Source organism: Vigna radiata, chromosome 11 (genome assembly GCF_000741045.1).
Source record: "Vigna radiata var. radiata cultivar VC1973A chromosome 11, Vradiata_ver6, whole genome shotgun sequence".
In the NCBI taxonomy this organism is placed as follows: Eukaryota; Viridiplantae; Streptophyta; class Magnoliopsida; order Fabales; family Fabaceae; genus Vigna; species Vigna radiata.
The window spans coordinates 1,649,318-1,672,890 of NC_028361.1; the positions used below are offsets into that span (position 1 = coordinate 1,649,318).

Consider the following 23,573-nt stretch of genomic DNA (forward strand, 5'->3'; position numbering starts at 1 on the left):
TACATATGAATCTTTTCAAGTGATACAAAACATCATGTTTCAAGTAAGATCACACAGCACCTTCATGTATGATAGGAGTTTGTCTTGACAGTTAGGAAAAGTGGGTAAGGGGTTGTATTAAAGGGGATTGGGTTTAATTGTTAGAGGAGTTTTGGAAGTCTTATTGATTGTGCGGGAACTCTTGGAGTTCTTTGGGGAGGGGTTAAGCTCTCTGGGTATCTTGTATTCATCATTGTTTGACAATATACAGAGGTTATACAGTTCTGAGTTGTGTGTTGGGTACGTGTACTGTGTGCGTAGGTTCTTGATCAAAAGAACCTAACAATGTATCACATGAAAATACTAAATATGGATAATATTTTCAAGTGATGGATGGAATAGAATTTTATCTGACGCTATATCATGTATGCACACGAGAAATAGAAAAATGCATTAATCCAATTGGGATTTGGGCAAAAAAATATTCCATGGATGATTGAATGATTGCATGGTCGAAGGCTACAATTAGTGGTATAATTGAAAGCTTTAAAGTTTAAATGTTTCACCAAAATAAAAATCAATCCTGGGATAGAAGTAGAAGACACGATATTATAATTCAACCAAAATTCAACAGGGAGGAAAGAGAAGCTGTCTTCCTTAAAGAGAAAGAAAGAAATCAAGGGGTGATTTCCTGTCAATTATGTATGGATGGTGCCAAAAAAACCACATCTAAAGATAATTTGGAGGCATTTGAATAGCTTCTTTTCAATCTTGTAATCATTTTACCTTATTCACAGGTCTGTTGCTTCACACGCCATATCCTGCTGCTGCTATTGGGCTCGACAAGATAACATTATCAATTATTGCAGGGAATCCATAAAACAAAAGGTATCACATATTTACCCAATCTTTTCCAAGATCACGACGGGCTAAAAAATGTTACCATGACAAGAGAGGGTATTATTTTATACTAAATCTGCTATGCATCTTAGACAGGTTCATACAGGCCTAAGACATGTCCATCAATACACCGCATAGCTGCAACCTGATCACAGGTTAATCACATCAGACGTTGGGCAAGTCCTCAGATGTATGAAAGCTATGAGTGAATCACAATACCTTTCCATGGATCTCATATTTGATGGGCCCATCGAGTTCAGCTCCTAACGCCATTAATTTATTTACTGTACCGTTCATGTCAGTCACCGTAAATGACAAAAGGGAGGAGTACCCTTTCTGCGCGGTGGCTTGGTCACTGTGAAATTGAAAGTGAATCAGCAGCTCACCACTCCATTCAATATTCAAAACCAAACATTTCTTTCAAAACAAAATAATTTGGACCACCAGTAAAACCGTCGAAAATCAAGAGAAAAAAAAAGTAACAAATCAATGTAGGTTTCTCGAGCATGTTAGAGTTAATTAAAGAACCATGCACATTGTGGTCGTCATTAACTACGGCAACTAGGAATGAACAATCATCGAACACATGGAGGGCATGAGAAGGGAAGAGAGAAGTACTGGGAAGAATGCATGAGGGCAAGCTTGAGAGAACCAGATTGAAGTTCGGCCCAACGGAGAGAGCAGACGTTGATGGTGAAGTCCAAGCCTTCGGAGTAGAAGCGTGCGGCTTTTGGAACATCCCTGTGTAGTTGTAATATCCACCTGAACGACGCTGCCATCAGGGACGCCGTCTGCGTTTCGCTCTTCCTCGCAGACACACGTGCGCTCAATTGGATTTCAAGGTTCGGGCCTGCCAAATTTGGCCCATTTATTTCTTTTTATTCACGGATATCACCAGAACGGAACCTCTTCGGTTACCTAAAAAAAAAAAAAAACCCTCCATATTTGCGATCTAATTACATAATTAGCTTCTATTTTACGTTATTCTTTTTCAATTAATATATGTAAAATTGTTTTAAAATATATATTTTCATCGTATATCTCATAAGTTTAAATATCTCTAACAATACTTTGAGTTTATCAAAAAATTGAACTTAACAATATAAAAGGAAGTAATTTTAATAACAAAATAATTAACATCAGTGATGCGATGCACAAGTCAATACATATATAGTTATGAATTAACAATATTTATGAATCCCCCATTCATGGTTGGTACTGATAAGTACAAAATTTGTTGCCATGTGTGGTTTAAACTTACTAACGCGTCACAGGTTCAAATTTAGGTGCAGTGGGTCATAACAATGAGAAGAATACAAAAAATTATCCAAAATTGTATAAAGTCGACCTGATTCTTTTTTTGGCTACATGACATGACAACATCTACAGTAATATATAGAAAATAAACCCACAAAAGAAATTATGTTACAGATACAAAATGAAATTATGAACAATGCAAAAAATTGCACGTGAAAGGAAAAGACGAGGGAAGTGCAATGACCAGCATGCAAATTCTTCACCGACTTATTACCTTAGCCTGAATTCTCCAACATGTTAAATGTTTATGCTAAACCACCTCTAAAAGGACCCTTTCAAGGCTTTTAAACGAGATCGCTGCCCCTTGGACCTAGCTTCAAGAAGCTTCGCCTTCAAAGTATTGTTCTCCTTTGACCCTGAAGGCACTTTGGAAGGCTCCGATATGTCTAGGTCTTGGGATCCAAGTTTTGCCATCCACTGCTTTACAGGGCTTGCCTGATTCCTCCATCCAGCATTGCTGCAGGAAGCCTCGCCATAATTATTCTCAGCATGCATATTGCCACCTTCAGATGCCATAAGTTGACCTCTTATCAGATTATCAATAATGTGATTTTTACTTGAGCTGTGCAATTCAGTGGGGTTCATCTTTCTTTCAGAATCATCATCTTCGTTAATCTCAAAGTGTTCGCACTTTTCAGATAAAGTTCCTTCAATTGCCTTGGTGTCTGTGGTCTTCCCCTGATCTGCATCAATTGACTGGGACTTCTTATGTGAATCAGATGACATGGCCCACGCCATCTGTTCTTCAAACTTCACTTGCAAGCTAGATGGGCTACGATGTTTTAACCCCTCTCGTGGTATTGGTTTTTTCTTCGTGTGGTTGGTTTTCAATGTCTCCTCAAAATGTTTGTCCACAGCCTCTTCTTCGTGTACCTTAGATCCCTTGTTGCTTGGCTTGTTCAACTCAAAACAATTTGAATCACTTCCCACGGAATCGTCGTCATCACCCGCCACCTGCGGTGCACTGACAGCATCGTTCAGTGGTACAGATTCCAAGGAATTACGGCGATTCCTTACCACTATATTTTCTGTACTTCGACTATTTTGTTTAGCTCTAAGAAAAGTCTCTATTTCAAGGCTTAGTTTGTCAACTATGGATTTATCCATAAAACCATTCTGAGCTGCTTCCAGCTGCATTTGCATACGTTCATCCAGCCACGATTCAGATATGTGAAGAATTAAACGATCGTGATCAGCCCTTTGAATCCAGTCCTTATCAGACTTGTGATTCAGACTATGCACTTCTCGTTCATATTCATTTATTCCCCTAGCAAATTCATCACAAAGGTCCTCCAATAGCTTTCTTCTTGTTCTCTCTTGATCCAATTCTTTTAGAGCGCTAGAAAGAGAGGACTTCACTTCAGAAAGATCTCGAGCTAATTTCCGGTGTATGCTTTCTGACCGTTTCCTTAATTTCCTCTCATCCTCGAGTTCATCCCTCACAGATTGCACCGCAGCGTGGAGTCGATCCTGTTCCTTACTCTTCCGAACCAATTTATCCTCTGCAATTTGCTTCATCAGGTCATCAACCTCATGTCGATCTGCTTGTCTGTCTCGAAGCAACTCTTTGATCCTTATACGCGCATGATCTAGCTCTGATTTTAATGCTTTTATCAATGAAACGTTAGAAGCATGTTGTTCTTCCAGGCTCCATATTCTGTTTAGCACTTTCAGAAGCTCCGTAGATGTTTTGAGATTATAATGTGGCTCACCAATCCTTCCCTTAAATTCCAAGGAACTAGAAGGAGTGGCTCCAGGATTATAGGGTGTCATCTGCAACCCAAGAAAGGACAGGCAAAGTATTCAATAAAATATGGGATATTCATCCAACAATAAACAACCTTTGCATCAAACAGTCAATCAAGGATGAACCTAGTATTCGCAACAAATATTTTAAAATACACTCTGGAACAAGAAGGTAATTAAAAAATAAATCTACAAAAAAAGTGACTCAAACTTTGAAATTATTTCATTCTTTAAGCTAGTTCATTATTAATACGATTCTTTTATTATAGATATTATTCTAACCGATTATTTTGGCATCAAAAATATACTACAACGTAGCTGTTAATGGTATGTTATATCATTAGAAAACTATACTACAACGGAGCTGTTAATGGTATGTTATATCAGTATTTATCGTGGACAAAATTAGTCATTCACCAAATTTCTTAATGTCAGGAATTTGTTACTCCCAATATTTTTTTATCTCTTCCACTATACACTGCTGATGGATCATAATTAAGAGAAATCTCGTGACCTAATCAATTTTGTAAATATATGCACTCACATTATATAAGGTGTCAAAATGGCAAGTCCCACAAAAAAAAAATAACATGCTTACTTCGAAGGATATTTTATGCTCTAAAAGTGTTGCCCGTTAGAAAACAAAAAGAAGGTGGAGGTTCATGGTTGGGGTCAAGGTTGATGCTTACCTCCATGGAACTACCATAACTTGCAGGAGATAAAGGTTGCAGTGCATGATTATTTCTCTCAATTGCTCGATGCTGCTGCATCAAGGATGCAGCAATATGCCTCCTCAAACTGCTGGCGCTAGCTGGCTGATGAAAGAACAGAAAATTATCATTTTAAACGACATCTAGATTTGTCTCTATGGAATCTTTAACAATGTCTATGAGAATCTCTACCTCCATTACAGGCACGAGGTTAGAGACAGTGCATGACTTCACACTAAACATGTCTCGATGCTCATAGACGCTAAGATCTAAACATGAACATCCACAAAATAAAAGAAATTGAAAACAGGTAGTGAACTATGCCCATAAGAAAGAGATCATTCAACCACATACAAATACATAATACAACGAAGGAAGGAAAGAGAAATTTCAAAAGGAAAATGGCCGCAAGGAAGGACAAGCATAAAATGGGAAAACGAATCATGTGTATAAAAATCAACTCAAACTAGATTCACTGTGCCCTTCAAAAACCAGACAAAAACCAGACAGCGAGGAGACATTTTTGTTTAATAAAGAACAAATTGCAGATGCTGAAAGAACATTTCAGGAATAACAATAATAACGATAATAAGTCACCAACATAAAAAAAACGGCAAGTCAACACAGATACTGAATGAGAAATTTAAAACAAAAAAAAAAAAAAGAAAACTGGTATTACTGCCTAACCTGGTAGCTAAGTATACATAAACCCTCGAAAGACAAAAACCGAAACAAACAAGATGAAAGCGGAAAAAACAAAGTTGGAAAGCAGAAAGAAAAAAACAGACGGCACCTGATCAGGGGAACTGGGAGATGCATCGGCCAGGAAGTTGGAGATGTGGAGAGCCTTGTCCTTATGGAGGATGTAATGGTGGCGGCGGTGTCTGGGATCGGGAGCGGCGGCGGCGGCGGCAGAAGGCTGAGCGTTATTAGCAGCAGAACGATGCATTTGAAAGAGTGGGAAAGATTGATTGAATTCCCAGAGCGCTGCGGCGAGCTTCCTAGCGGAAACAGAATGGTCCCGAATGTGTTTGTTAGTGTGAGTGTGGGAGAGCCAAGAGGGAAATGGAGTAGAGGGTCCCCTGCTTTTCCCTACCAAAACCCCTCGCCTCAACTTTTCTCCTAATTTTTCCTCCTTTTCCGCTTCCTCTTCCTCGCTTTTCATCTCTCTCTTCCTTTATTTATGCCTTCTCCTCCCTTCTTTCTTCTCTCTCATCCACCTCCCAACCTTTTTATCTTTCATTTATTATTTTCTTTCCCTTTTTGTTGCCTCCTTAATAATACACTACACTCCCTCCTTCTTCTCTACTGCCATGTCTGCCTTCCACTTTTACCTCTCTTTCTTATATTTATTATCCAAAAATTCATCCATCAATGCTCTCCTCTGTAGCTACCTCACCGGCCAATTCAACCATTATCATTAACCGCAGCTATGAACAGCTGCAGTTTTTTTTTTCTTTTTGCTGGAAATTACTGATCAGACAGAGTTTTATTTTTAACAAGGGAATCTACAATTTTCATTTTAATATTCGAAAATTATATTTTCACTAATTCGTGTAATTCTTTTATTTTATTTATGTGCAGGAAGTTGAAGAAAGTTGAATGATAGAGATTTATGATTCTCTCAGGCTACCTTCATCAAAGAAAATTGAAAAAAAAAAAAAAAAATACACCTAACTGACACTCTGTGAAAGGAACTAAGAGTAAACTCTCATCTTGATTTCTGTATTCCTGCGGTAGAATAAATGAATGTATAAATTAATTAAAGATAAGATGAATAATAAGAATATAGCCATTAAGTAGTGTAATGTTAAACTTTGTAAGATATATATGTTGGGGAAATATTTAAATGTATTCACCATTTTTTTAAATAAGTTAAGTTGTCACTTTGGACATGGATAGAAAATTTGTTCTTTTATCTTATTAGTTTAAGTAATAATAGTTATGTTGAGATGTTGTAATATGTAACAGAAGAATTTTAATAAATAGATGAATAAACTTTTTAAAAATATTTTAATGTTTGTTACGAATTTGTACTTAACCTTAATTTCATAGGTATTGAAGAAACAAATTTTTGTAGCATTAGCAATTAAGAATAGCATCCAAAAAAGATTAACTTTTGATGGAAATTTAATATAAGGAAATAGTAAACAAATTCACATAATAAGGTGGAAAAGTAGTGGTTGTAAGTATTATAATGTTTTCCTCAATAAATGTATTATATAATACAATATAAATTATCAATGTTACGTAATACGGTTTATTAAAGAATGATGAGTATTATGCAATACAATATAACTTTACACATAAGTAATTATCCAAATCTACATTACTCGAAAACTAGATCACGGTTTCTCGCCTGTATTGTTTGTTATACAATCAAAACTATGATAAGTTAATATATTTAAAAAGAAACAAAAACTTATAATTTTAATAAAATAATATCCAATAATTTTTGGTTTATAAATCATGATTTACCCAACTTCTTGTATGATAAAGTGAATTTTATAGAACTAATTCTTATCCTAAGAACTTTAATGGACTTTAATATTGAAAGAAAATTAATTTATATTATTGGATAAGTAAGAATTTTATTCACTCAACAAATACGACTATCATTATGCTCTTCCTCGGTGGAAGAGACTCATGTTCAACAAGTTTGCAAATTTAAAAGTCAATTAAGAGCTAAAGCTTTAGACTAAGGTCTAACGGGTTTGTTTTTTATACTCTTCCAAAAGGTTTCTTATCAAAGGAAATATCTTATGTGTATATAAACTCATATTCATCTCTTGTTTTATTCTATGTGAAACTTTGTTTGTTTCTTAACATTTCGCACACTAAGATTTTAACACACTCGTAATAGATTAATGAATCTGTTCATGTCGTATTAGATAGTGTTTTTCTTTCATCTTCACAAGTCATAACCAATTCAACTTTTCAACTTATCAAACGAATAGTCTAAAATCAATTTAGTCAAATTTAACTATTCTCGATACCAACACACCATCAAATCATAATTACACCTATATGACTTCTAGTAAGACTACAAAATTAAACAAATAAAACATTTATTTTCTCAAACCAACCAATTCATAACATTCATCAAATTCAATTAATCAAAATAGATTTACACAATACCTAAAAAAAATAAAACAATTTTAAATAACTAACTTTCTTTATTTAACCAAAAAGTTTTATAAAAATTCATTTTATCTCCAAGGACCTTTAATCACAAAAAAAAAAGCCAATATCTCCACAAACAAAACTCAAATCAATAATTTCATCATATCACCATTACTCTAATTAAACAAACATTTATCAAGAGCTCTTAAATTATATATACAACTTTACACCCCACACATACAAGCCAAAGATAAAATTACTCTAAAAGAATAAACAATAACTTACTCTATTTAATAAGTGATTAGATATAAAGATAATAAATAGAGAGTTAAAAAGAAACTTTAGAAATCAGATAAAGAAAAAGAAAAAGTTATTCTTTGTTAATAATAAAGTAATCAAGTATTTATTATAAAAACTTTCTTAAAGAACTTTATAAAGTCTTATATTATATTATTCTATTATAATTTATAAATATTAATAATTTGAGTTTTACTATTATTATATATTTATATTCTAATATATAAAAATAATTTTTAAGTAATTTTTTAATAAAAAAAATAGTTAACAAATCAAAATTGTCAAATTTAAAACTACGAACCAGTCTATTAAATCTTGTCGGGTCAACAAACTAACTGAGAGAGACAATTCGTTTTGTCATTACTAATATATTCCAACTACATGCAATTTACACTCCTACTTACATATTTGAAAATGGAAAAATATAAATATATTTGAGAAAATCTCTGCACATAAATATATTTGAGAAAATCTCTGCACATAATTATATTTGAGAAACTTGGAAATATGATTGTGATAATAACAAATAAGACGAGGAAATGATAAAATAGTGTTAAAATTTATATTAATGTTTTGAATAAGTCAATATCTTATTTATATGGGATTTGTTAAGTAACCATAAATATGCCAAATTGTTGTTTTATCTTCTTAATTTAAGGAACAGAAGATACTTGGCATGGTTTATATGTGTGTAACAGAAGGTTTAATGAGTGGTTCAAATAATTTTTTAATATATTTTAACAATGTAAATAAATAGAATATTAAAAATACGATAATTAAAAACATAATGAAAGAAATAATTCTTTAATTACGTTTTTACAACTGATTTATTAACCTAATTTGTCTTATAAATTACGAGGTGGCTTTATTCCCAGTAAAACAAAAGTTTAAAATGACATTAATGAACTTTACCTAACTTCCATAATTATTACCAGTTTTCGTAAAAATTGTAACTTTATCTTCCTTTAAAGAAACGGATTTGTATTGTTAATGGCATTAAAGAGATATAATTCTTGCTGATTTTTTTTAATTAGTTATATCAAGCAATAAAACTATTTTGATTAACCTGTTTTAATTAGTAATACATTTATTATTATTTGTAACAGATGGACAGAAACTGTATTGGATAAATGATTACATGCATCATATTTCTTCCTAAACTTAATTAAATTATTTTTTAAGAGTAGAAATATAAACAATTAATATCATTCCGCTTTAAATAGAAATATATTTATATTTTAATTGAAATTTAAACTAATAATTTTGATACTAATGGTAACTAATTTAATTTTTTGGTAGGAATGAGTTAATTAACAAATGCTGAAAAAAAATAGGTTTTTACATCTTTTCCTATATATGACCAGCAGAAAAGGTTTTTCTTTTTACGTCAACGTGTTAAAAGTAAAGGCAAAACAAGTTACTCGAAAAAATATATATTAATAAAAACCTGTACCAATTACTTAAATTATAAAATAAATAACATTAATATATTTTATGAATATTCTTTCCAATTTATTGATAATTTTTTTTAAAGATTATGGATCGATATGAATGATATGGAAATAATGTTTAACTCGTCTTTTAATTGTTATGTAAATGAGAAATTATTTATAAAAGGCACATTAATAACTAAAAATTCAGTTATTTAAGTATTAATGTATTATTAAATACAATTAATTACTTTCTTAATTAGTCATAATTTAATTATAACTCAATTCGTAATAATTATTTTAAGTTGATTAGAATTAATGTTAATATCTCATTTTATATGACAGTTTGGTCGTCTATTAACTGTACAGTAATATAGGTAATTAACAATTCCTCATCTAATATAATCACAATTATGTTGTAATTTTTTTGTGATATAATATTTTTCTCATCTTATTTTCTAACTACTTAAAAGCAAATGATTCTTTAATAATTTTCAGTTATATTATCCTTTTTCTATAACATAATTTATCACGTTTAGTTAATTTTTAAATATAACTAATGAAAAACTATCATAAATTCATGAACATTAATTTTAAAGAAGTTTATATAAAAATAATTAAGCAATAACATTCAAAATTGACTACTGTGTTTGAATTTTTAATCTTTAAAATATATGTAATATCTTTTAGGTAAACATATTATCTAAATGTAAAAAATTATCAATTTTGTTTTTCTTTCTCTCCCATACATTTCACACGTTATCTTGTAATTTGCTAAACCAGTTATCTTCTAATCTTATCACATACTTTTGTTTTTATTTTCATATTTATTATAGTAATTTTAATTTTTTTCATATTTATTATAGTAATTTCATCATTTATATAATTCATTCTAAATTTAAAATATAAATTATACACGCAAAAAAAAATATTTATTGAAACAATATTAAAAGCAGTTATGCAACCAAAAAAAATCTCAAATATCCCTGAAAAATATAATTATCATATAAATAAAAACGAAAATATTAACCGTAGTAATTAATATTAAAATAAAAGAAATAAGTGAATTAATTAAATAATCATACCCTAAAAAATATTATTATTTATGATATACATATTGAAAAATCGAAGAGGAATAAATAAATCAAGAAAAAAAAATCTTAATTGTAATAAACAATAAAATATTAAGAAAATTAAAAAATGAATATTTTTTATTGTCATAAGATAAAGGAAAACTTCTAATGAAATAAAAGGTATAATCCATAAATGTTGATGTATATATTTCATACAAAGAAAATATTCAGGATTCTGATTAATTTTGTATTTTAGATTTTTCTTTTATCTTATTTTATAGGGTAAATGAAAAAATTCGATTAATAACAAAGAAATATATAGTATAATAGACTATTAATTATTTTTTGGTTAATTTTTTTTAACATTTGGAAAAATCTATATATGAAGTATATTTATTTATTATGAATTTCAAGTAATTATAGTAGAAATTAATAATCTTATCAATATTTAAATTTTATCAGTAATAGTCATATATATTTTCTATTGTTTTTAATAAGCTACTTTTACTCTTTTTTTTAGATGATATGTTTTAACTATTTCCTTAAAAATAATAGTTTTTTTATATTTCAAATATTTCAGCGTTAAAGTTTCAATCTATGACAGTATGGCATGTTGTGAATTCCTTCTAAGAAATAAATAATTACAGAGTATATTTTTTAATAGACATCAGCCACTGCTTTAATACTAATTATTTATTTTGTTTTGGCGGGTTCCTGATCTAATAGCAGTACCATGAAAAAGTCATTATCAGTATATTAATTCATTAAATAATTATATTTAAATGGAGTGGACAACAGGACTTTGCGCAGTTCAAGATCCACCATTTAATTTTTAAATACTCACTTTCAAAAACAATCTTATTCTTCATTCTTCTTTTTTCATATAATACAAAAATGAGTGGGACTAAATGTATTTTAAACTATAGTGTGTACATTAAGATTCTGAAAATTATATATATACAATGTTTTAATTTCAAACCATCATTAAAAATCAAATTAACCAATTTTACAAGAATTTTATCTGTTAACTAGTGTTATAGATATAATTATTAAAAAATTAACTACTTTTAATGTATATAATTAATTTGTAATTTTACTTTCATTAACATAATTCATTTTATTATTTTACTATTATTTTTTTAATTTAATTAATACTTACAATAAAAATTAATTAATATAATACAATTCTAAAATTGATTTATTTTATTTTTTTATAATTTAATAACGTTTTTATTCTAATAATCATGCAAAGATATTCTCTAAAAAAAAAATACTTGTAGTTGCAGTTGTCTCCATAAAAAAAGTCATACACGATGTGTGACTCAGTGCAAAAAGTCAAAGATACAGATGGGCCCTGTGAATGAATATTAAATTGGAATAAGAAGGTCAAAGTTATCATGCACATAAATAAAAAGCCCTTGTATGGCGAATATGGTGGTTTTCAATCTGGTGTTGAAGGCGGTGCGCTCTGTTTCATAGTTGCAGGTAAGTCCATTTTTGGATTCTGGACCCACATTTTTTCTTTCCTTTTCTCTTAAGTATCTCTTTTCTTCCCAGGAATCAAATCTGAAGACTATTAAAACCAACAAGTGAATCCGATTCTTCTTCTTCCTTCACCAACCATTCAGGTTGGACAGGTGATTTTTCAGTGCTTCTCTTTTATTTGCTTCCTCTGTTTCTTAGGTAATAATCTATTTGCTTTCAAATATTCTATCCAATTATGCGCGGAACATGCAAGTAAAAATGACTGTTAATGCTGTGCCTTCTTTTTAACTGGTTTCTGTTCAATTCCGCCACGCCGAAACATGTTTATTATTGTTTACTGTTTACATAAGTTTATTATATATTGTTAATTAAAAGGTTTGGGGTCATCAGAACTCTTGATAAAATTTTGAGAACAGAGCGAGGCATATTGCAATTCGTTTGTTTGAGTTGCTGGCAGAATGACTTCTTTTTGACTGTGTGGGAGAGGTACCGACTTTGAAAAAAATAGTTGTTACCCTGATTTGGAGTGTGCTCCCCATAATTACTCTTTTTATTTGATTTTATTGTTTTTTTTTAACGGAATATCTTGTATTGCGAGATTTACGTTGTAGCTTCTTGGAGATTAGGCTGGATCGTTTTTTTTTGCTGTTTTTTAACATCCTTTCTTAATATTGGCATATCTTGTTCTCGGATTGGTTTTTTAAAAATATTTTAATGTCTATGAAAAAGAGTTACATAAGATAGGATTAAGATCCCTGTTTCTTCAAATTTAGGTGGATCCGCGTTAGCTGTGGATTTTGGACTGTTGGAATGGCTTCCAATTCTACATCTGGAAATGCTTGCCCGGCGCCTATGAAAGCCACATCAAATGGCGTGTTTCAGGGAGACGACCCTCTTGATTTTGCGCTTCCCCTAGCTATTTTGCAGATATGCCTTGTTCTCGTGGTCTCAAGGGGACTGGCATATCTTCTAAAACCCTTAAGGCAACCCAGAGTTATTGCAGAGATTATTGTAAGTTCATTTATTTTCTTTAGTGTTAATTGATCTAATTATCTTAGCTTATATTTTGTAGTTCGTACTACAATTAATAGCTAACGGGGATTGATGCATATGGTCGATCATTGTTCTCTGATTTGGTTCAACTCATATTTATTCTGTGTTGGTAGGTGTATTTATATTTTACTGTCAATCCTTGCTACGGTTGTCTTTCCTGACTTTATAAGTGGAGTGCCTTCCCCCTAATTTAAACTTTTTTTCAATAAGAAAATTAAATATTACTTATTAGTAAGATGTGGTTCTCTCGTTTTTTTTCTTCATTTTAGTGGTTACAAGGAGTCCCTAGCAACTGGGGCTAAGAGTGAGCAATATGACTCGTAGGGATTGAACCTGGCATCAGTTACTTCCTAACCAAGTTGGATTGCTACTGGGTTATGAGGCAATTGTCATGTGACCAGAGCTTTTCATGTTCCATATTTATAAAATTTCATAGTCTATAGACTTCACTGTGTTGCGCTACTCTAAACGAGTCTCACATTTAACGTGAATGCAATATGATTTTAAACAATGTATAAGTTAGGATAGATGTTACAGGTGCCAAAATGTGTACAATGGTTTTAATGTGTATGACTGCTATTGACAGGGAGGGATACTTCTTGGTCCATCAGCTCTTGGACGGAATAAAAGCTATATGCAGGCAGTTTTCCCACCCAGGAGTATTACAGTATTAGACACTCTAGCAAACATTGGCCTTATATTCTTTCTATTCTTAGCAGGTCTGGAGTTAGATCTTAAATCTCTTCGTCAATCTGGAAACCGAGTCCTTGCTATTGCAATGGCTGGAATAAGCCTACCCTTTGTAATAGGAATTGGTTCATCATTTGTTCTAAAACAATCAATTGCCAAAGGTTCAGATAGTGCCGCATTTCTTGTATTCATGGGTGTTGCTCTGTCCATTACTGCATTTCCTGTATTGGCCCGTATTTTGGCTGAGTTAAAACTTCTAACCACAAACGTTGGCAGAACAGCTATGTCAGCTGCAGCAATTAATGATATAGCTGCCTGGATTCTGCTTGCTCTGGCTGTTGCCTTGTCAGGCCATGAGCGATCTCCACTTGTGTCATTGTGGGTCTTCTTAGCGGGGTGTGGTTTTGTCATTTGTGCAATAATCATTGTCCCTCCAATTTTCAAATGGGTGAGCCAACGATGCCATGAAGGTGAACCAGTTGAAGAGGTATACATATGTGCTACATTAGCTGCTGTTCTGGCTGCTGGGCTTGTCACAGATGCTATTGGAATCCATGCCATGTTTGGTGCTTTTGTTGTTGGAGTTTTGCTCCCCAACGATGGACCGTTTGCCAGTGCTCTTGTGGAGAAAGTAGAGGATCTTGTGTCTGGTCTATTTCTCCCTCTCTATTTTGTGTCAAGTGGATTGAAGACTAATGTAGCCACCATAAAGGGGCTGCAATCATGGGGTCTTCTGGCTTTTGTTATATTTACAGCTTCTTTCGGAAAGATTCTTGGGACTTTTGTTGTTTCCCTTCTCTGTAAACTACCTCTTAACGAGGCTCTGGTGCTGGGGTTCTTAATGAATTGCAAAGGCCTAGTTGAATTAATAGTCCTGAACATTGGCAAAGATAGAAAGGTAATTTCAATTTTCTTGCTCTTAGTGTTCCATATAATCAGTTTAATAAGGTGCACTTTCCTATCTATTACCGTGAAATATTAAAAATATGCATTTCCAGGTTTTGAATGATCAGACCTTCGCCATCATGGTTCTTATGGCTGTTTTCACTACCTTCATCACTACTCCTCTTGTGATGGCCGTGTATAAGCCTGCAAGGAAGAGAAGCATAGCCGACTACAAATATAGAACAATTGAGAGGAAAAATGCAAATAGACAACTGAGGATTCTCGCCTGCTTCCATGGTGCAAGAAATATTCCATCAATGATAAATTTGATTGAGGCTTCAAGAGGAATCCAGAAGCGTGATGATCTTTGTGTGTACGCAATGCACCTTAAAGAATTCTCTGAGAGGTCCTCATCTATATTAATGGTACATAAGGCAAGAAGAAATGGGTTGCCATTCTGGAACAAAGGTTCTCATTCACCTTCTAACCATGTCATTGTAGCGTTTGAGGCTTACAGGCAACTAAGTCAAGTGTCCATCCGGCCAATGACCGCCATCTCATCTATGGCTAACATACATGAAGACATTTGTGCAACTGCTGAGAGGAAGGAAGCCGCAGTCATCATTCTTCCATTTCATAAGCATCAAAGTTTGGATGGTTCACTAAATACCAGTAGAAATGATTTTCGATGGGTTAACAAAAGAGTACTTGAGCATGCGCCATGCTCAGTTGGAATTTTTGTTGATCGTGGGCTCGGTGGTACCTCCCATGTCTCTGCAAGTAATGTTTCTTACCGTGTTACAGTGCTTTTCTTTGGTGGTGGTGATGATCGTGAAGCCCTTGCTTACGGAGGTCGTATGGCCGAGCATCCTGGCATCACATTGTTGGTTATTCGCTTTGTAGTTGAACCACCTAATGAAACAGAGATTTTAAGAGTTGATGTGGGCGACTCCTCCTCCAGCACCAAATTAGTCTCACAGGATGAACAATTCCTCGATGAATTTAAAGTGAAAACAGCAAATGATGACTCCATCAACTATGAAGAGAGAATAGTTAAAAATGCAGCAGAAACAGTTGCTATTATCCGTGAGGTTAATAGCTCAAGTCTGTTTCTTGTGGGTTCAAGGCCAGTCAGTGAAGTTGCCTGTGCTCTGAAAAGCAGTGAATGCCCTGAACTAGGACCTGTGGGTGGTTTGTTGGTATCACAAGATTTCCCCACAACAGCATCCGTTTTGGTAATACAACAGTATAACAACGATGGGGCGCCAATAAATTTGACGCCGGAAATGGAGGAACAATTACCCTATCAGGATTCAGGTTCTGCTGCATAACGCTTCTCTTACTGTTTTGGCCTACACGTTTGGCCTTTTCTGAACTTCATGCAGCTTTGCCTTGCAGTATATACTTTATAATTCAAAATTTGACCACCAAACAAATAAAAAAATGTTTGGAATTTAATTTCCTTAGGACTGGAACTGATTTAGAATTAATAACTTTACGGTTGGACTGAGTTGTGTAGAGACTTGTGGTGGAAAATTAGAATTCTGGCTTCAGTTCCAATTCTCTGTCCAGTTTGGTAATAAAATCTACTAGTTGCCCTGTTTAGTTTTTACTTTTCCAGACTTTTGCTTTATTCTGCTATTTTTAATCACTCCTTTAATCTTTTTCAACTTCTAAAATCATTACAGAACGCATACAACAAATCTAACAATAGAACATCTATATATATATATATATATATATATATATATATATATATATATATATATATATATATATATATATATATATATATATANTATATATATATATATATATATATATATATATATATATATATATATATATATATATATATATATATATATATATATATATACACACACACACAAATCTCCCATGCATCTATTAGTTTAAATAGAAAACTCTTTAACTCAAAATTAATTTAAAATTTAACACTGAACTAAGATGTATTATATCAATAATATGTTGACATGAAATCATACATAAGTTACATATCGATTTAAAATAGTTATCATTTATTTAGTTTCATTCGTTAACATTTAATTTTCATGATTATTTCTTTTTCAAATAAAAGATTGTGTGAAACTCGAAAATATTTTTCAAATTTACTTCAGATTATACAATAAAAAATGTATTTCCAAATCCAAGATAGATCAACGTTGAAGTACATTTAGTATTTAATTTTTAGATTATTAATCTAAAAAATAAATTTATAATTTTATATTGTATAGCTTGAAACTCTTTTTGTGAAGTGTTTCCTTTTCATTGTGCAATTTAAAACTTAAATATTATAAATATAAATTTTTAATTATGTAATCTAGGATTTTATAATTAATTTTTAATATCGTATATAAATGCAAATTCTCAATTTAAAAAGTATACAAATTGTATAATTTAAACCTAATTAAAAAGAATAAGTATTGCTCACACCATCATTTGAAAAGATTGTATATAAATATGAATTATGCAATCTAGAATATTATAATTAATTTTCAATAAGTGCGTTAGACGTAAAATTAGTGTTACAAATTACTTAATTTAAAAACATCTAAATTGCATAATTTAAATATAATTAAAAAGAATAAATGTTGCTCACACTCTTGTTTGAATCATTTGAAAATAATAAAAAAAAAAACAAAAAGCTTGCTTAGTAATTGACTTAAACTTCTATACAATAATTTACCCTTAAATATACTTTTTTTTTTCAAATCCAATATTCAAAGCAAAAATAGAAAAGTAAAGACACAGATAACATCAAAGGAAGTTTTTAATTGGAATGACAAATGAATCTGACTCATGAGTACTGCTGACTTTATATGTTTCAAATTTGTTAAGGAATCCCCTTATTCACTGGTTAAGTAAGACTATTAGTATGTAGCATCTGATTCTTTAAAGGAAAACGTTTGACTAATTTGACTATTTTATATTATTATTTAATATTTATTCAATCCTTATTTAATTATAATTTATTTATTGATATCTGATGTTGGGAGAAAAATATTATTTTTAGATTAGAGATAAGTATGAGATGTGATTTAACTAATACGTACTCCCTCCATTTGCCGTGCTTAGTTTTGGAGGTTGAATTTGTAATATAACAGAGGGCAAACTTGGCATTTTAAAAAAGGGGGTGCAGTAAGAATATACGTGGGCGCATCCAAAACTGTATAAATAAGAATCAATTTGGGTTCCGATTGAGCCCAATAAAGTCTGTAGAAATCGCTGAGAGCACTGACGGTTACTTTAGAAGAGAATTTGGAAAAGATCATAAGCAGGAGCAGTTGGTTGGTGAATGGTGGCGCGAGGCTTATCATCAACGAAGCCAGAAGCTGAGCGAACCGCCACAGAAATTCGAAATGCACTCTCTCTATGTGACAAGCACCTTCCTACGCTCGCATTCACTCTCTTCATTCGCCTCATCTTCTTTTCTTCTCCTTCTTCCTCCTTCCACTCTTCGCAGCTCTAAGAAGCTGCAATTCTCACCCTTCGCCACCTCTTCCCCAATTCCCCCAAATGAAACCAAATTCCCAACGCAGGGATTCTCTCATTCTTGCAAGAATTCCAACGATTCACTCGAATCACTTGCTCGAATCTCCAATTGGAAATTCCCCTTAGCTCCAATTGCTCATTCTAATTTATCCGTCAGGCTTCTCAAGTTTATGATGCTCTTCGGCTTCCTCACACTTAAACACTCTTATCCCGCTCATGCTGCCTCTGACTTTTCCAGTGCTTTCAGTTTATCTCCTGAATTTGGGGATTTTGATGACATAAGCACAGGTTTTGCTTCAGTTAGGAAAATCTCCCTGCCACTTTTCTAATTACAATGTTTTACAAAAAAAGAGCATAATTTCAAGTACCGCAATTCGTTGCAGTTGACTGTGGAACATGCAGTTTTTCGTTACTCTTATTCAACATTTATTGTTACTTTCTTGTTTGGATCCAGTTACAGATTTACACTGTACTCTTTCTGTTATTTTTTTTCACCATTTTAAGTAAAATGATTAGGTTTACTTGGATTATGTTGCTCAAAGACTAATATACTTTTTATTCTTTTATGCCTTGTCACAGGCGTTTCTGCTGATATTTTTCTCTGAACTGGGAGATAAAACCTTTTTCATTGCAGTAAGTGCACAGAAATCGTCAACGATACGACCCGACCCGGGTGATTTGGGAATTTGATGTTGTAATTTGTATGCAGGCCCTGCTTGCAGCTAGGAATACAGCTGGTGTTGTTTTTATTGGGACGTTTAGCGCACTTGCGTATGTTTTATCGTTTCATGGTGATTTAGATTTTCTTGATTATTTTTGTCTTGATTGATTGCGTTTTTTGGACAGTTTAATTTTTGTACATATCAATATTTTTTATCAACTAATAAAATATCAACCGGTTAATTTGTGATTAGATTTTCCACTGCCGACACTTTCTAATTAAACTGTTTTATAATTAGTCGCCATGCATGCACGTCAACGTAAACACTATGGTGAAAACATTTTCACATCATAGAACAATCAAAATCCTGCAGGGAGTTGGCTTGTGAACAATAATGGATTTCTTCATATACCTTCTGGAATGGGAAGGCGAAGTGGTGTGTTTGTACAGAATTCTTCAAGCTTATGTTTCTGTCTAGAAGTCAAATAATCGCATAAAAAAGTACAGAGTGACACTTTTATAAATGCCAAATATTCCAGATGATGCATGCATGTGTCTTCAAATTATTAATGTTTAGTATTTATTTGCTATTGACAGGGCAATGACTCTGATCTCTGTTGTCCTTGGGAGAACTTTTCATTATGTTGATGAAATCTTGCCATTCAGGTTATTTTCTTTATTTCGTAGAAATATTTATGAACTGTAACTATAAAATGAGTTATATGACTTGGACATACTGGAATAGTGAAAATAGCCCTAATCATTCTTCACATTCTACAAATAATAAATTATAGTTCCATGCGAAGTTTCATGTTGTTGATGATGAACATTGTACATGTTACGGTCTGAAAATAATTCACATTGTTGTTTTCCACCTTGTAGGAACCTTTTGTCAATCATGAATCAGTTTTTATCATAATATAATGCCAATTTTCTTTTGAATACTTTTATTAATTTGCAAAAAATTTATTACTTTGTCACGCATACATGTCTTTAGTTTGTTGAAAGTTCCTTGTTTTATATAAATATCTATACTTGTCTTCTGTGCCTTCCTTTGGGCTTGTGTCTTAAACCATGTAACGTGAATGCATAATTTGACTATGAACGACTTTTCTAAAACTTCACCTCATGGGTTGCTTTGTGCAGGTTTGGAGAAACAGATTTACCTATTGATGATATTGCTGCTGTTTGCCTATTGGTAAATATCACCTTCCTGTTTAGTTATGCGCTGCAGAGTGTTTTTAGATTAACCCTCTCTTAAGTAATACTGAATGGACTTCAGGTGTACTTTGGGGTCTCTACCCTGCTGGATGCCTCATCTAGTGATGGCCAAAAATCAGATGAAGAGCAGAAGGAGGTAATATTTGATATCTATTTATCATCTATTGCAGCACATTGGGTTGGATGTATGAATTCTGGTAGTTTTTACTCTTCAGTTTGAACTTGTTCACAATGGTCGGGGTTCACGATATTTTATTTTCTTGGGTTCAAGCAATTTAATGTTTGTTTGCTTTTGTTAACCAGGCAGAGCTAGCAGTTTCTGAATTTTCTGGAAATGGTGCTGGAATACTATCTGCTGCTAGCACAGCTGCCAGTACTTTTCTCTTAGTTTTTGTCGCCGAATGGGGTGATAAGTCATTTTTCTCCACAATTGGTGAGTTCTAACGTTAGCATTATTGGTTTCAAAGTATATATGGAACACTTATACCTAGAACCATCGTTTTTGTCATTATTAATATCAAAATTTTATGATTTTACCATTCCTTTTGGTTTGAAAGTATAGGAGACAAAAATCTTGATCTGAAATCCCTATTAAACAAACTGATGTACAAATAAATAAATATTGATATTGACAACTCTTGAAGCTAACTTATATGCTTTGTCCGCAAAAAGTTGGATGTCAATTATTTTGGATCAGCCCAATTTCAGTTAATATAATTTTCTTGTTGAATTTTCTTTTGTTTCAAATACCCATACATGTTGTCTTGCATCTCGTCATGCACTGAACTCAACTTCAGATAATCTGAATTGTTTTTGTCCCTACTTTTCAGCTCTTGCAGCAGCTTCTTCTCCCCTTGGAGTCATAGCTGGAGCACTGGCGGGTCATGGTGTTGCAACTTTGGTAACCCCTTCTTCAGTTATAAATTGAAGCAACTGCTAAATATGGGGATTAACTGTAAATGCGCATTGTTTAACATAAACATAAAATATTTAATTTAAGCTTCTGCAATGGAACGTGAAAACTGGATTCTCCCAAATCTCCAACTGAAGTGCAACAAAGAAAAGGAAATGTGTTAACAGTGAGGAAATGCAAGGATAATTTAAACAGACACTTTGAGAAGGTGAAACAGGGCTAAATCTGGAAACAATTTGACTAACACACAATAGCCAATATAACAGTAGTTCCTCTGTACTATTATAATAGTGATGAAGAACAATCACTCTTTCCTCCAATAAGTTTGTACAGTAAAAACAACAATGCAAAATACAATTAAAAGAAATTGCCATAAATGACGTCCAACTCCAGCAACTGTACCAATACGCCACACCTGAATGTGGTTAATAAGAGAAAGTAAGAATGGAATTCCAGAGAGCAGAAGAAGAGCAGAGAAAATCTATCAGCAAGAAAGTTCGTACCCACATGTATGCCTTCGTCATTCCAAAAAGTCTCGTAAATATGTGTTTCTCTTTCCAATTCTTTATGTTTTCCTCAATCCCGTGAGAAAAGGATCTGCTGCCACGCGCTCTTCTATTGCAACAAACCCTGATTCCGCGTTTCAATTTTCCACCTCATCCTCCTTGTGTGTTACAGAAGGCTCTTTTTGGCAATTTATTTTAGAGCATCTTTCTCCATCGTTTAAAAACATATAAGACACTAATAAGCTATATTTCTGTTCCCTTCATAATCTATATTTAATACTCACAACAAGCTCAAAATTAATAAATAATAACCGTTCGTAAAAATAGCACCGGAAATAAGGCTATGCTATCTGGAGAAGACCTTGAATATTTTGGAAGAGTCTAATTCATGTAATTTATATTGCTTCAGACTGTCTTTTCCTTATGTTTTACATCTTTGTAAATAACTTTAGGCTCTTACATCCTCAATTTTTTCTTTTATACGCAGCTAGCTGTACTAGGGGGCTCTTTACTTGGGACGTATTTATCAGAGAAGGTAACTTCTTGCTTATAGCTTGCATTCCTGATATTCTGCATTTACTTGGTTCTAAACACGGTTCTCCCCGTTAAGCAAGAGAATCAGATTTTATAGATGTGGAATTCTCTACACATGCACATGCTATCATGTGAAGTAGATAATTAATCATATGAGTAATGATCTTCAAAATGCTTTACTTAATAAGTTATTGCTAGTTATAGAATCTGGTTCATGGAGATCTTCTGTTGATAATTTTCTACCCTGGAATTCCCCTACTCTACCATAAAAATATATGAACGCTGTGAATTGTAGCAACATGTTAGATGATCCTCGAACCTTATTGGGAACGAACATGTTCATTCACCTAGATAACATATAGGAAACTGTAGTCTCCCCCTCCCGGTTGGTAATAAAGAGCAATGAGCATCTTGTTTAAGTCTAAGAAAAATGCTGTTGTTTTCTAACCACGCACTTCGATAATACACCAAAATTTAAGCCCAGACCTAAACTTGTGTTTCTGTTTCGGAATATTTCCAATAGAAAAAACTACAATACAATTTCCAGTATGCATTTTTTAACATGCTATATATTATTATACCATAAATACTATTGAAAATCACATATTTTGGTGAGTGAATCGTATTCCTGATTGTATGAATCTTTCTTCTGTTTATATAGTTTTCAATAAATTTTAGTCAATATAATGAGTGCTACAAAAAGGTGTGGGTCGTGCTTGTCATATCTTTATGCTGCTGTAAACTAAAAACAATGTTTCAATCATTTTGAAGGTTATTTCCTACATCGGAGGTGTTCTCTTTCTCGTCNTTGCTGCAGTAACCTTATTTGAAATTGTGCAATAGGAGTTAAAAGAAATGCTATATAATCTCAGTGCAAAGTGATCTATGACGTAAAGAAAGACCTCTAGAGTTATATGATTCTAGACTCCATTTATTAAGTTTTATTGATCGTGGCTGGAGAAGGGAAAAATGTGTAATTTTTGTTTTTTCTGAAAAAAAAAATGTACAAACTAAAACCTGTTTGTAGGAATAGCTTATTGCCTTTGAATGTGATGCTTATAAATTATGCCATGCTAGTCATTAAGAATTTGTAATTTTATTTTAAACAAAAAAATTAGTTACATAAATTATGTGAAGTATTGTTATTTAATTATTGATAATTGATTAGTTTACTATATCAGTGTTTGTTGATGCACAGAAAATAAATGGAAATTTAATCAAAGAAAGCTTTGTTATTATTTGTAATCAAATCTGAAGCTTATTGCAAAGATACTTCATTGCGACACTTCATTAAAGATCACAGATCTGAGTTAATATTTGGATTAATAGAAATGATGAAATATATATTTTCAACATTTAGTTTTAAAATATTCAAACTGATTCTAATTACACTGATTTTATAGTGAAGTTAACTGTCAAATATGATGCTTAAATTAGTTACTAGGGTGGCAACACTTGCCAAAATTTAAGAATTGAAATTGTTAGTTTAATTACTATTTTCATGATATAATTTTCTAGTTTTTAAATTAAAGAAATT

The 23,573-nt window shown here is 32.3% G+C and overlaps 4 protein-coding genes across 7 annotated transcripts; 2 read left to right on the forward strand and 2 right to left on the reverse strand.

Moving 5' to 3' along the window:
• Positions 1 to 568: 568 nt before the first annotated feature.
• LOC106777332 lies at positions 569 to 1,754 on the reverse strand. Its single transcript, XM_014664906.2, has 3 exons — positions 1,498 to 1,754; positions 1,099 to 1,234; positions 569 to 1,024 (listed from the first exon to the last, which is right to left on the reverse strand). The coding sequence occupies exons 1-3, from the start codon at positions 1,656 to 1,658 to the stop codon at positions 968 to 970; spliced, it is 354 nt and encodes a 117-aa protein (XP_014520392.1). The 5' UTR covers positions 1,659 to 1,754; the 3' UTR covers positions 569 to 967.
• A 499-nt stretch (positions 1,755 to 2,253) lies between these two features.
• On the reverse strand, positions 2,254 to 6,049 carry LOC106776476 (uncharacterized protein At5g41620). 2 transcript variants are annotated; one of them, XM_014663949.2, is made up of 4 exons: positions 5,446 to 5,559; positions 4,845 to 4,921; positions 4,632 to 4,757; positions 2,254 to 3,969 (listed from the first exon to the last, which is right to left on the reverse strand). In XM_014663949.2, exons 2-4 carry the CDS (start codon positions 4,893 to 4,895, stop codon positions 2,458 to 2,460), a joined length of 1,689 nt encoding a protein of 562 aa, XP_014519435.1. In that variant the 5' UTR covers positions 4,896 to 4,921; positions 5,446 to 5,559; the 3' UTR covers positions 2,254 to 2,457. The 2 variants fall into 2 exon arrangements, with proteins under 2 accessions (XP_014519435.1, XP_014519433.1); XM_014663947.2 differs by lacking the exon at positions 4,845 to 4,921 and having other exon boundaries at positions 5,446 to 6,049.
• Positions 6,050 to 11,983: 5,934 nt separating this feature from the next.
• LOC106776993 (cation/H(+) antiporter 18) lies at positions 11,984 to 16,300 on the forward strand. Of its 3 annotated transcripts, XM_014664483.2 has the most exons (5): positions 11,984 to 12,060; positions 12,133 to 12,212; positions 12,834 to 13,071; positions 13,700 to 14,701; positions 14,802 to 16,300. In XM_014664483.2, the coding sequence occupies exons 3-5, from the start codon at positions 12,871 to 12,873 to the stop codon at positions 16,017 to 16,019; spliced, it is 2,421 nt and encodes an 806-aa protein (XP_014519969.1). In that variant the 5' UTR covers positions 11,984 to 12,060; positions 12,133 to 12,212; positions 12,834 to 12,870; the 3' UTR covers positions 16,020 to 16,300. The 3 variants fall into 3 exon arrangements, with proteins under 3 accessions (XP_014519969.1, XP_014519970.1, XP_022643275.1); XM_014664484.2 differs by lacking the exons at positions 11,984 to 12,060; positions 12,133 to 12,212 and adding an exon at positions 12,290 to 12,546; XM_022787554.1 differs by lacking the exons at positions 11,984 to 12,060; positions 12,133 to 12,212; positions 12,834 to 13,071 and having other exon boundaries at positions 13,728 to 13,753; positions 13,833 to 14,701.
• A 1,549-nt stretch (positions 16,301 to 17,849) lies between these two features.
• Positions 17,850 to 23,107, forward strand: LOC106776370 (protein PAM71, chloroplastic). The gene is made up of 10 exons (XM_014663808.2): positions 17,850 to 18,500; positions 18,781 to 18,834; positions 18,911 to 18,972; positions 19,460 to 19,528; positions 20,009 to 20,060; positions 20,145 to 20,219; positions 20,387 to 20,516; positions 20,914 to 20,984; positions 21,990 to 22,037; positions 22,808 to 23,107. The coding sequence occupies exons 1-10, from the start codon at positions 18,069 to 18,071 to the stop codon at positions 22,877 to 22,879; spliced, it is 1,065 nt and encodes a 354-aa protein (XP_014519294.1). The 5' UTR covers positions 17,850 to 18,068; the 3' UTR covers positions 22,880 to 23,107.
• Positions 23,108 to 23,573: the final 466 nt, after the last annotated feature.